Source organism: Lissotriton helveticus, chromosome 1_1, assembly GCF_964261635.1.
Source record: "Lissotriton helveticus chromosome 1_1, aLisHel1.1, whole genome shotgun sequence".
Lineage (NCBI taxonomy): Eukaryota > Metazoa > Chordata > Amphibia > Caudata > Salamandridae > Lissotriton > Lissotriton helveticus.
In genome coordinates, this window is record NC_136057.1 from 129,211,758 (window position 1) to 129,226,037 (window position 14,280).

Here is a 14,280-nt window from a genome sequence, read left to right on the forward strand (position 1 = left end):
CTCCCTTGCTGGGAGAACGCCGCCACCGAGCCAAGAGTCAATTCCTGGGGAAATAGCGCCGCCGCTCCGGGACTACAGTTCCCGGCAGGCAACGCGGCGGCGCGCAACAGTGACGTCGCGCCAGGAGGCGCTTCATAACTGCGTCAGAGCCAGCTACGCTGGACGCGAGCGGGACGCCCGGGGCGAAGCCCGGGCAAAGGGCGGGCCCTCTTAGGCCCTCAGAGGCCCGAGGAGCCTGGCCTGGGCCAGATACCCTGCCCGTTTGTAATTAGCCAAAGGACATCGAGACTGCAAAAGCGTAAGTTGGCTAAATCTTGCTATTACATACCCATGTGAGTCCTTGAGTCCCTTCCTGCACCGCGATTAGTACTGGGTATTGGGCGTAAGCATTATCTCTTGTATAGTGGGTTATTTAGCGGACTTGTCATGAACCATCCAGAGACCAGAAGCATGGCAGCCGCTGGGGCAAAGAAACTAACTGGTACCTTGGACGATTTCATAGTACGCACAAATGCGCTCATTGATGAAGGGATCGTACTGATGGACAGAAGGGTGTCCCAAGATTTAGCCAGGGCAAAGCGTTCTTCTCTGGGCCACATTGCACATGCTCGCACACCTAACAGCGCATCCGATCCAAAAACAATTGTAATGGTACATAAGGACCAGGGTTGTGACTTACCAGCATCGCAGGAAGGCTTGGAGGCAACCCCAAATCTTTCCTTGTTGCTGGAAAACGGGCTGACCGTAATTGAGAATGAGCATACAGTTAGTACCCTAATTGAAAGGGGGAGGAAGGAGGGGGCTATCCCTAAACAAAAGATTACTAAACAACAGCCCATTAAAATGACTACCCGAAATGGGAAAAAAGCCCAGCCTAGCAAAATTCATGCCCCTATTCAGTTGCCTCCAACTCCTTTGAATGTGAGCACCAACCTAGATGCTCACCCCATCATTAATGACACCGTAGGTGGGCCACGTGTAAGTGTGGGTATAACCCTAAGTCTGCCAGATGATACCATCTTGGATAGTAGCTTAGAGGAGATCCTGGAACAAAGCGGGGTAGTTGATAATCAAGCTGAAGGGGATGAGGACAGTAGTAGCCTAAGCATGGATAATAATAACATCTATGCTATGCTAAAAACTCTTTTGGAACCTATCGAGGTGAGGCTACGCTGTCTGGAAAGAATTTTGTCTAACATTCATAAAGATATTAGTGCACCTAGCTTTAACTTGAACAATAAAGTTCTACAAAAAAACCCAACTATGAATAAACCACCCATAGTTGCTAAAAGCGATGGTATCACTAATCCACCTCCAAAATCCATCACTAATCCGCCCCCAATACCTACACCATCATCTAAAAACTCAACCTCAACCGACAAAGCAGTGCCACCCACGCAAACCCCCAAGGCTAAAGTTAATGTTGAAAAAAGGGAGACACGCAGAAACATACATTTACCGCCAGAAGCCTCACCATATGTTGTGGTCCTTACTGGAGTCCCCCAACTTGACAATAAATTAAATGAAAATAATGGGGGACTTGTAAATAAAACAATACATTGGCTAAATGATAATTACCCTCTCCCACCAGCCTTTAAAAGTAACATTCTTATGGTCGAAAGGGCTCCTTGGGTGGGATATAATAATAATAAAAAAAGGAGGTTTGATGACTGCGTGGTGATAACATTTGATAATCCCCGCACTGCAGAATTTATTACATCGAGGCCCCCAAAAAATTATGGGCTGTCGATTGTGGCTAGGTCATTATCCTACTTTTACCCTAAGGGTGAACAACCAGATAACAGGTGGAGCTGGACCAGGGACAAACGACACCTTGGTGGTAATACTGGTCAGGCTTCGGCTAATAACTACCGCAACACACAGTGGAATGGGAGGCATGAAGATGGTTGGAACACGGTGAAACATAAGGGGAGGGCGCCCTATTTTTATCCCCAAGGTTATGACCCAGGGTGGACAGGCAAAATGCAATTTCCACCGTTTTTCCCCTGTTACAACCGGTTTGATTGCTTGGAAGCAGTGGACTGACTCCCTAAGTTTAAGGAAGATGACCGGCTGCTTAACAATCCTGTGGGATTGGGTTCTATAAGTTGTCCGGGGTTTGAGGAAATTAGGTTCAAGGAAGATGAGCGGCCGTTTAACAATCCTGTGGGTTTGGGTTCTTTAAGTTGTCTGGGGTCTGAGGAAACCCCAGAAATACAGGTGGGGGCTGAGTCTATACAAGGGAGCCCGGTCAGTAGACTAGGGAATACTGTAGATATCTCACCTGTAGGAAATGTTTACTGTAAGGTGCTCTTTTGGAACGTGGCCGGTTTAAAACAAAAGATTACCAACCCAACCTGGGGTGAGGCCATTACTGACGTGGGAATATTGGCCCTTCAAGAAACTTGGGCCACCAGGCCGATACATCTTAATGGCTATAAAACTTACTTTACCCCGGCGGTGGGTGGGGCACACGGGAGACCGAAGGGGGGCTTGATTGTATACATATCTAATCTTTTGAAATATGATAAAATCTCCTTTTCTCCTGGATCCAATTACTATCAAAAAATAGTGATATACTCAAGGAAGGGTCCTAAGGTGGTTCTTTTCAATTTTTATAATAACTGTCCAGATAGCATGATTAAGGATGTACTTGATACTCTAACTTCAGAAATGCAAGAGGAATTCGATAAGAGCAAGAGGGCCGAAGTTATGTTATTATGGGGGGGTGATTTTAATTGTACTCTCTGCAAAAAGGGCCATAAGGGTATTTGTGGTTTAATGCTGGAACAAGATGTTAACCTGACGCATTTTGAACATACCCTACTAGGCGACTCATTAAATGAGATGATTTTTAACTTCAATTTTGGATTTTCCAATGAGTTAGCACACCAGACTACGACATTCGTCCCAACCTTTGTTGGGCGGGGTGCCTCATCTATCATTGATTTTAGTTTATGTACACTTAACTCTGCGAGCAGATTGATTAGTGCAAACATCATGGACTTACCACTGAGTGATCATCTGCCACAAGTATTAAAAATGGAGAACCTATTTGTTGGAGAGGACATTAGAGAATGCCCGAGCCAAATGGTCCAGGACGTGAGGTTGGGTGCCCAAAATGGCTACAACCTTAAATGGAGCAGACTGGTCCCGGATGATTTCCAGCATAAAATATTGAGTAAATGCATGAGTAGTTTCTCGATCTGCCTAGATGAACATGCAGAGAACCGTGATATATTAACACATTTTAATATCATCTCTAGTACAATTAAGGAAGCTTTGTGGGTTAAAAGAAAAAATTCCCTAAAGTCCAATAGGAAATGGTTTGATAGGAATTGCACCAGAGCCTTAACAAAGCTCAGACATGCAATTCATAAAAGACCACGGGACGTAATCCTAATTAGAACTGCAAGGAAGAACTATAATTCAGTATTGAAGGATAGGAAGGCCTCGATAAAAAGAGAGGCTTGGGACAATCTATGCGCTGCCTCTAATTCAAAGGATCCGGCGGCTTTTTGGAGGGTTATTAATACCCCCCTTTTACATGAACAAAAAGCACGCATGGAAATTGCCATCACAGAAGATGAGTGGGTGGCTCATTTTTCCTCCCTTTATAAGGTTGTGGAACCCACCCCTGAAATAGGTCAGGATGTGGGGTTGCTAAATTCAGATACATCGAGAACTCTAATTGTAACCCTTCCTGAAGTTATAGCAAGCCTGAAGGCGACCAAGGGGGGCAAGGCAGCAGGACCAGACGGTATACCAGCCGACCTCTACAAGGCTAACACCGAGTTATGGGGGCCACTGTTGGTTCAGCTTTTTAATGCCGCTCTGGAAAATAGCCTAATTCCTACCTGGTTTACTTCGGTAATAGTCCCAATCTTCAAGAAAGGGGATAGGCTTAGTTGTACTTGCTATAGGCCAATTTCCTTATTGGACTCTTCTATAAAAATTTTGGGGAGAGTGATTTTAGCCAAATTGCAAAGCTGGGCTGAGGATAATGGGGTTTTAAGTGATTTCCAATTTGGGTTTCAAAAAGGTTTAGGGACCATAGAGCAAGGTTTGAACTTATTCACCTTGCAACAGAAGTATATAAAGGTTAAAAAACAACGTCTATACCTCACCTTTGTCGATTTAACATCAGCCTTCGACTGTGTGTCCCACACTAAATTATGGTCAATTATGGCCGAACTGGGGGTAGACAATGCCATTATATGCTTCTTGAGAGAGCTCTATTCCGGGGCCACTGCTAGTGTTAGATACGGGAACAATGGCGAATGCAGCCGACAATTTGGGATTGGTCGGGGTGTGCGCCAAGGGTGCGTCCTAGCCCCCTTCCTATTTTTACTATATATAAATGGAATGGAGAAACACCTCGTGCGGGAGGGCAGAGACATGCCTATGGTGAGAGGTAGGCCTGTCCCTGCACTGATGTACGCCGATGATGCGGTTCTGATGGCGCGCACCCCAAGGGCTTTACAAACTTTGGTTACAGCTTTTAACACTTTTATGCTTGGTTTGGATTTGAAAATTAACTGTTCTAAAACATTATCCATGTATTGTGGGTCTAGAACAAACAAGCACCTGAAGCCAATCTTTGTAAACTCCAACCCCTTAGAAAGGACCCCTACTTTCCCGTACTTGGGGATTCTGTTCCATGAAAGTGGCTCATGGACTACAGCAATCCATGCTAGATCTTTGTTATTTTCTAAGACCATTATGGCCCTAAAATGCTTTATGAAAAAATTAGGTAAAAAACCCATAAAGGAGATTTTAACTGTTTACAATGCGACCTGTATATCTGTTGTAACCTATGGTGCAGGATTATGGGGGTATTCAAATACTAGTGCAATTCAGATCATGGAAAATAAGTTTTTATGCCACATTCTGTCCGTACCCCAAAGTACCGCAACGATGATATGCCATGCTGAATTGGGTACACCTTATGTTACCGATATTATTAAAATTCAGCCAGTCCTTCTTTGGCATAGGGTCTGGACAAATGATGAATGTGTTGTCAATCGGGCTATTTTAGAGGACATCATGGTATTGGACAATATCTGTGATTTTAAATGGATAGGCTACGTTAGAAACTTTCTTGAAAAAATATGTTGCCTCCAATATTTCGAGGACCCACAATCAATGGAACATATCTCCAGAAGAGATTTGAAAAATCTGTGTATGGCGTACCTCAGGGAAAATAGACTTATTGAAGAGGCAAGAAAAAAGACTGTTTTCGTCCACCAGGGGACTCTATGTGGTGAAAAATTGCAGCCATATCTTTCATTGCACATGTCCAATCATGAACGTTACCTTTTGACTCGTTTTAGATTGAGTATTGTTTCAGGACATTATCGTTTCCCGTGATGAATTGTTGGTCGAAGAATTTATGTCTTTGTCCATGTGATGATGTATCCCAACAATCCGATATACACATTTTATTTTTTTTGTAAATTTTATACCCTTCCACGAAAGAAACTTATCATCCCTATCCTCAAGGATTTAAATGTATATAGATGTCGCCTAGCGTTTACAGAGTGCCAGAAAATGGAAACTGTTTTTATGGTTGCCTCAATTGCAGAATTTTTAAAATTAGTTTTTAAATGTCGTAAATTAATTTATATAGATTGATTGTTTTTGTATATATGAATTTAACTTTGCTGTTTTCTTCTTTTTGTGATTTTAAAAATAAGCATACTCGACCACTTGTAAATTGTACCTTTCATGCTACTTTCATGGTTATTTTGTTTTTAACCGAATAAAGTAATTTTGAATATTAAAACTGTCTTACCTTCGTTAAAATGTATCTTAAATGATGAAATCTATTGTGTAAATGCTTTTATGTTTTTTTATGTAAATTGAAACCGAATAAAGATTTACTTACTACTCAATAGACCCTCCCCATCTGTCTTTACACCCCCGCGTTTCCACGCATGCGCATAATTATACGCATGCGTGGAAACCCCATGTCTTGGCTGCATGTATTTTTTAATGGAAATATAGTAAGAACACCGGGACACCGGGAACTGCTTCCGGTTCCTGATAAATGCAGGGCGCATTCATCACTTTCGGTTCCTGGCTCCGCGCGTGACGTCTGCAGTGCTTCCGGTCTCGGCAGCGTCTGGCAAGGACAGGACAAAGGAGCCGTGCCGGCGCATAGTGAGTTATTCCCCATTCTAAGATACAGGGTGGGTTATAAGGGAGTAGTCTAAGTACATTATATCATTCACACAGGGCTAGGCCTGGGGGTCTCCATGTTATAAGATACAGGGCTGTGCTTTGGTGGGCGGAAAGATCAGTTTGCCACAAATTTGAGATGTCCGTAATGCAAGTTTGACTTGTTTGTGATGCTTCGCGTGTCATGGAATAATACATGTTTTTATTACTTTGAACTGTTTGTTTATTTTTATTCAAGACTACAAGGAGTACACGTTTTGCATGAAATATTTTTATGCTCATTTTCAAGGGCTTAAAAGTTGAATGGTGAATTGAATTATGTGATAAGTTGTTTCAGCAAAGTGTTCTGCATTAAACCTTACCTAATGGTGAATTGCAAATCTCTTTATACCCAACAGAGAACAGACCCATGCAAATACAACAAGAGGATAAAAAGTAGAGAAGAATTTGAAAAACTGGAACCTTCATATTTCCATGAGAAGAGCAAGAGATAGACATTTCATTTTCAGAAACTGATGAGTCTAGTAAGAGAAAAAGGATCACAACAAGCCGACAAGTGTGATCCACTGTAAGTGAAAATTTGAGCTAAAGACTGCTCTTTACTCGCTGGCCTACACAAAATAAACTCACAGCCAGAATGCTAACGTTACAATCTGGTGGCCAACATCAACCTGTTACTTGGTACTTGTATAATGCGGTTATCAATAACAGACTCTCTTCCATGTCTTCGATTATGACGATTGAGAAGGATGCGTCCTGAGATTACTGAGAATTGACAAATAATTGAGTCTCTTGGCTTTGATGTGTCCTTGGAGCGTTACCAGCATTAAAAATATTTGTATCCTCCTTATGATCAGTGACATGCGGAGCATCCTGGTGGTCAGCCTTTGCAGGTAAAAGCACCACTCCCCAGTGCTTGAGGGACTTTTGTGCAAGGACTTGGCCGTTCTCTGCTTCCTCGTCCTTCGACTGAGAGTCCTCCTGTAAAAGCAGGTTTTATACCCTTGACCTCCACGTGTGCATATTCCAGGGATCGAAAAGGATGAAACGACTCTGGTTAGCAGCTCGTATTCGTAGAGGTGAGAGTGGGGTTGTTTGGAACCACTGTGCCTGCAGCAGCATCAGCGCTGTACCTGCCACTGAAGAGTGCTCTGACGCAACCGCACAGTGTATCAAGATTAAGAAAGATTATCTTCCACCAAACTTTCCAAAACACGAAAAGGGAACAGTTAAAGCCGATGGTAATGTTGAGCCACCAGTCAGTTTACAAGAACATCAGAAGGATAGGCACAGTAAGTGGATGAGCTTAGAGGATGAAACTCACAACTCACAGGAGGAATATACTGAACAGAAACCAAAGAAGCCCGACAGCTCCCCTGAAGGACTTGAAACAGATGTGCCTTTCTCAGAAACCAATGAAAATACAACTGTGCAATCTCTTGACCCAGAACAATTTGACAAAAGGCAAAACGAGCCAATCTCTGCTGCAAACACACAAGATAAATCAACTGATAGTGGACAGTGTGCCAACACCAGGCCAAAGCTGAAGAAAGCGAGGGATAAAAAGAAGTCCATGGAATATATTTGTGCTAAATATGGGAAAAGTTTTTGCAGACCAACAGATCTACTCAAATACCAACGGACATATATTGGAGATAATTCAGCAATGTTTAATGAATTGGGGAAATATTTTAAAAGATTTCCAGCCAAAGATCAGAAAACAGAAATACAAGAGAAATTATTTCCCGCTGTTGAAAAAGAAAATATTTTAAATATCCCACCATCATTGCAAATACATCAGCAGGAAAAGACAATTGAAGAAGAGAAGCCACCCCCAAATACCAATAATGACACAAATGTCACTAGATCTCCACCCCTCGTCCCACACCAGGACACAAACACCGAACCCGCTGAAAGTGAAAAAAGCGTCAGTGGCTTATCCTCCATCCAGAGACGACCTGAAAAACCCAGCGGGAAACGATACCCATGTACAGAGTGTGAGAAGATCTTCACTGCCTCATCAACACTAAAGAGGCATCTTGACAAACACGTAGGGAAACGATACACATGCTCAGATTGTGGGAAAACATATTCCAGAATCTATAATTTAAAGATGCACCAAAAGGTACACACAGTAAATAAGCCACATCTGCGCACCGGGCACGGGACAGATGTCAGCAGTAACTTAAATCTAACAAAAAAAAATAATAATACACCAAACAGGAGACAATAACGCCCTTGAGAAACTCAGCGCAAGTAGTGACTGTAGAAAGAGATCTACAGACTCCTCATCCATGCATGCACATGAAAGAATACATCCAGGGGGATAAAAAGAAGCAGATAAAAGACCTGAGGATGAGGAGAAATTTCTCAGGGTCAAAACGTTATTCATTCACCAACAAATACATATCAGCTAGAAGCCATTTTCATGTAGTAAATGTAGGAAGAGTTTAATCTGTCATTAAGTTTGAGTCTACACCAGAGGGTGCATGTGTTCATCTTGCACTCAGTAACCTTCATGGAACATGAGAACAACATCCGTCTCAAAACGAGAGCACAAATGAAAGAATATTGCTGAAAATGACAGCTCGCACCGGCGTGGTCACCAGCACCACTCAACCAACCCTGGTTTGGAAAACAAGGCACTGTGAGAGTTTAGGAGCTCAGATAACTGGACCTAATCCCAAGCAGCATTTCCTTAAGATATAGGTGATGAGAAAGACGCCCAGAAATTGAAAAGTATTATACCTGCTATTTACAGTGCTTAAAGTATAGAACTGTGGTGTTGAGCGCTATAAGAAAGTTATTTTCTGTATTGATGCTGTACTCAACTTTTTTAAATTATAAGACCACGCTGGCCTTCCAGTCCATTATAGGCCCTATTTTTGGCCTCTCTTTAGCAGTCAGAGAAAAGTTCAGTTGTGACAAAACTGCAATCTATGCAGTTAGAGCAGGGCAACAAAGAATAAGTGGGGGGAACAGTAGCTAAACATAGAAAAATTGTGGAAGGAGTAAAAAAGTTAATTGGGGCTACCTTTTCCTGGCGGTCCAAGACCGGGGGATGTGAAAGAGCCTTTTACAGGACAATGTAGGTGGCCTTCGTAGTGGAAAGTCAGAAATGTTGTGGTATAATTACTTCTTTATGGACTTGCACAAGGGATGAAGGGACACCTTCATAGACACCTTCACGATACCACAAGCTTTCAAGCGTAGACAGGTGTCTCATTTGCTAGTTTCATTTTTATTTTAGTGTTAGAACTTCTGCCAAAGTGAAAAGCTTGTGTTGGAATAGGCTCTCTCTGCTTTGTGGATGGGTTGAGACAGGATGTGTGCTTGCAGTTGGGCATGCTTAGTGCTGGATGATGCAGCCTCGTTTTGTTCCACTTCGAGGGAAGCACTTGAGGAAAAATGTGGGCTCCAATCTCAGTGGGATAGAACTTAGGCTTGATGCTTTTAAGGTTTTTTGTAGAACTGGTATTTGGACCACACAGTTAAATTTTTTGGAATATGTGTTTGAATGAGCTGTAGGTGACAATGTAGAACACGGAACACACGGATCGGATGCCTGCAAGGTTCATGCTGAGAACCACATTTCTTTTATAGTTTTGCTTGTCATTTAGGCTAAAATTTAATGTTTTTGTAGGATTCTGTTCAGGTATGTATGTCACACCCAGATATCTGATTCTGTTTCATTCGTACACTTCAAATCCATGTAATCATTTTTTGCTGGATTCCCTTGAGGCTTCCACTTGACTCCCATGTCCACAAGACTGAGGTGGACAGCATGGGGAATAAGTTCATATTAGGATGGGTAGAAATGGATTTCTAGAATAGCTTGAAGTCTCACCGGGTTTCTTGTAGAAACTGAAATTAATCCGGGAAATTATCCAACGTGGGCAGTCAGCATGTGGCAACCAGCATTGATGGTGTATACCCCAATCTATAACCGCGTGGGTGCACCGATGACCAGCAGTAACGACTGTGTATGTGCCGGTGATGAGCCCTGGGGAGTTAGCACTTGAGAATGGGCTAGTGGTCATTGCAAAGTGTAATGTAAGAACAGGATGCTCTTCAGCCACAAAATGCAACCTTGAAATGCAACCATGAAATGCAGCCTTGAAATGCAGCCTTGGAATTCAGCCTTGAAATGCAGCCTCGAAATGCAACCATGAAATGCAGCCATGAAATGCAGCCTTGAAATGCAGCCATGAAATGCAGCCTTGAAATGCAGCCTTGAAATTCAGCCTTGAAATGCAGCCTCGAAATGCAACCATGAAATGCAGCCTTGAAATGCAGCCATGAAATGCAGCCTTGAAATGCAGCCATGAAATGCAGCCTTGAAATGCAACCATGAAATGCAACCATGAAATGCAGCCTTGAAATGCAGCTTTGAAATTCAGCCTTGAAATGCAGCCTCGAAATGCAGCCATGAAATGCAGCCTTGAAATGCAGCCTCAAAATGCGGCCTTGAAATGCAGCCTCGAAATGCAACCCTTGTTTAAACCATGTTTGTCATCTGCACTGCAAAATCCCTCTCCCTTTCCGACGCCTTGGGGGGCATTGAGCACATTTCAATCCGGCTTACCACTATGTTTTCCCTGGCGGTAGCCGGTATTGAAAAGCGGCTGTTTGTTCATCCATCTAAATTAGGTGGGTGGACATACGGCCAGAAAAGGGCCATTGGCGGGGCTTGACCACCCGTCATCAAATCAGCCTGAATCTAAATCAGGTGGGCCGGCCATAATGTTGGTGAGAAGAGAACTCCGTCACCATTGCGACGGAGATCTCTCTCCGCCAACATTTAACCCCTTGGGCGCGGCTGCGATTCTGCGCCTGTGCGGCACATTCCGATCGCGGGTGCGGTCATGACGGCCGGGAGCCGTCATCAGCACACGAGCACTGTGTGCCATGACGGCTCCCGGCCGTCATCAGCATGGAAGGGGTTAAATTGGGCACAAAGTGGTGCAAGAGATGTTTGTCTGTAAGTGAAACTCGCATCACTCATTTGTTCATGTTATTTAGGATCAAATCTTTTTATTGGCAGACAATTGGGCAAATCACATACACAGCATACCGCCTACAACCCATTACGGGCCAGCCGCGAAGTTCAGATGTATACCAAGGAGCAGAGCCAAATACAGCAAAGTAGCAATCGCAAAGTGGGCATGTTAATACACAGCATGTCACCTAAAATCCAAATTGGGCCGGCCACGTATGGGTGACAAGAGATAGAGGCCTTCCAGGCTCAATAAGAATGCAAGAGTTGCCATACACAGCTGAGTATAGCAATGGTCGTAGCACAGTATCGCTGAGTGTGTTAGAAGGCTTTGCATGCCAAATAAAAAAAAGATAAAGGAACATTCAAAATTGAACAAAACCCTCACCCACCCTCTCCCCTTCCGAGTAGACCTCGCTGGGCTGGCAAGTTGTCTGACTAGGACTGCTGTGAATCAGAAACATTAGGATTATGGGGCTTTGGCCTCCCCCTGTTCAAGAGGCAAAAGTCTAAGGATACGCGAGTACGCTAGACAGGTGCGCTCCCAAACTCTTTGGACAAGATAGAGATAGTAATGAATGGGGACCATTTTTTCCGTATGTGTATGTGATTGCCCTTGGGGTGTGTGTGAGTGCCCTTGGGGTGTATGTGAGTGCCATTGGGGTGTATGTGAGTGCCATTTGGGTGTATATGAGTGTCGGTGTGTATGTGATTGCTTTTGGGGTGTATGAGAATGCCCCTGGGGTGTATGTGAGTGCCTCTAGGGTGTATGAGATTGCCCCTGGTGTGTATGTGATTGCCCATGCGGGGTCTGAGAATGTGTTGCAAAGCATTTTTCATGTATAAGCATCTAACATCTTTACGTTTTATAAAGGTCAGTTTATAATGGACACAATGACCTTTTCATTGAATATTTTGTTGTACATAGATTATTTCCTTAAAGTAGTATCACCTCCTCCCCTTGTCCTACCTCTTTCATATTTTTTTCTTTCCTTCTTTCAGTTTTTACTCAGATTTACTTTTGTATGTTTCTTAGTAGCTTAACATGTGATGTATCTTTATACCGCGTTTATCTACCTGATTGCCTAATAATACAATTATTGATTTACTCCTATGTATTGTTATTTACATGATTTCCTACTTTTGTAGAGATTTGCGACTATTTTTGCAACTGTATTTGTTATAAAATCTAAATAAAATTGTTTTAAAAAAAAATCCTTTTCAAGTTGATGGCTATCTGACATGGTGGTACTATCTCTGAAAAAGTTAGGAAGAGAACAATCTGTTGCTTAGATGTGGGAGGGGATGATGTGTAGTGGAGGATGGAGAGACAGGTATGGAAAATTTAATTTGAAACATGAAAGATCGATCTGTCAAGGAAGTATCCAGAGTGAATTATAACCTGCAGTTGCTATTTTCAGACAATTGGTCACTGTGTATTTTACGGGTACATCTTGGAAAGGCGAGACTTTGGACCCAATTAGTATGACTGAATGTTCAGGGCTAATTTCAGGTGTGATCGTGGGGAGTTATAGGTGATCGTGGCAGCATCAGAGCAAGATTACTATAAGGCATGGGAGGTTCAGAAAAATAGCTGTTTCCAAAAGTAGCAGGTTCTTGCTCATGGGATGTCTAAATGCGCATGGATAGGTCAGGAGATGACCGTGGTTGCGCGACCTGACCGCGTGTAGAAATCTGAATGTGAGAAGCAGACTTTCGACTTTACCCGCACTGCTGAGGGCAGCCAATGAAGATCCCTCAGAAGTGGGACAATAGTATCTGATTGATTTTTGTAATTAAGTGGGCTATGGAAAGCAGGTAGCTTTGAGGGGGGCATGGTGTTCACCGCAGGCTTGCCAAGGTGGCAACGCCTGACTCGATCCTTAAGATGAATTATGCATTGGCTACAGCTTGTTGCTACAGTGGTTGCTGGAAAAAAATTGTTTTCTTTAATTTGTGAAGATGATAGTTTGAGAATACGCTCATTTATTCCTGCGCTGACGCATTGATGGAGAAGTGTCGATCAAGAACTTTATTGATTTGACAGTCGCTAAATTCTATTAATTATTCCCTCATATAAGGAACAATTTTAATAATGGGTACACAGGAGATTAGTAAAAGGTCTGTCTTCTCTGGATTACATTTTTTGCTGCTGGCTGCCATACAATTGTATAATTTTGTCATAACCCCTGGAATGTGTGTAAGTCATGGGCTGAAGGCAGCATTAAGGAAGGTGGAGTGTCTTCCATGGAGCTTTAGGCCTGGGTCTCAATGTACTCGTTGAACAGTACAAGCAGGATCGTGAAGCCTGGCGGGATGCCACAAGATACTTGTTCTGCTTGTGACATAAAGGTCATCAGATTGAGAGGTTGAGAACGTCCCAGAAGTAGGAATCTGAACCAGTTTACTACTCCACTGAAGCCCGTCCTTGCTTTCAACGTATTCAGAAGTATATCATGATGAACTGTGTCAAACAGGACCCGCAGGTCTCCCCCCTTCATCAAGCATGCGATGAGTGTTCTCTAGCCCTTTTAACATCACTGTTTCTGTGATATATCCTTCTCTAGAGCTCTAGAGCCAGATTGGAAGGAAGTTATCAAAGCTAATTATTGTCATGGGGCGGTTTGCCTTTTGAGATGGGGTGATAAGCCTCTAGAAGGAACTGTTTTCCTCTTTAGAGAGATTGTTGCATCTCCTAATGTTATATACGAAACTGCGGCCCTAACATAGGTGCTCTGTCTCAGAGGCACAAATCCTTCGTGCCACAGAGACAGGCAGGCCCTTTCACCCATTTAAGGCCCTTTCAGCTAGATTAGGCCTCTACAATAACGAGCAAACAGAGGCTGTCCCTTATCTGACGTGTGCGCTGGGTGCAGAAGACGGTCCATCCTAAATACATCATCTCCATGTCCAACAGTGACTAACCTAAAGTCACAATGAATTCTTAGAAACAGACACTTACCTCTTGGGATTTTCCCTAGCCTCCAAGAACTCATTAAATATGCATGACTTCAATACCAACATTCCAAGGCACCTACCCGGTATAAATATACTTCCCTTTGCCCAAGCAAAAGAGGAGACCGAGACTTCCATGCCGGAGGCGC

The 14,280-nt window shown here is 43.2% G+C and overlaps 1 protein-coding gene across 1 annotated transcript; it reads left to right on the top strand.

Moving 5' to 3' along the window:
* The first annotated feature begins 6,289 nt into the window (after positions 1-6,289).
* On the top strand, positions 6,290-10,473 carry LOC144768900 (uncharacterized). Its single transcript, XM_078652941.1, has one exon. It carries the CDS (start codon positions 7,223-7,225, stop codon positions 8,411-8,413), a length of 1,191 nt encoding a protein of 396 aa, XP_078509067.1. The 5' UTR covers positions 6,290-7,222; the 3' UTR covers positions 8,414-10,473.
* Positions 10,474-14,280: the final 3,807 nt, after the last annotated feature.

What these genes read in the sequence shown, in the direction of transcription:
- LOC144768900 (XM_078652941.1), top strand. Translation starts at nt 7,223, where the DNA reads ATGAAACGACTCTGGTTAGCAGCTCGTATTCGTAGAGGTGAGAGTGGG.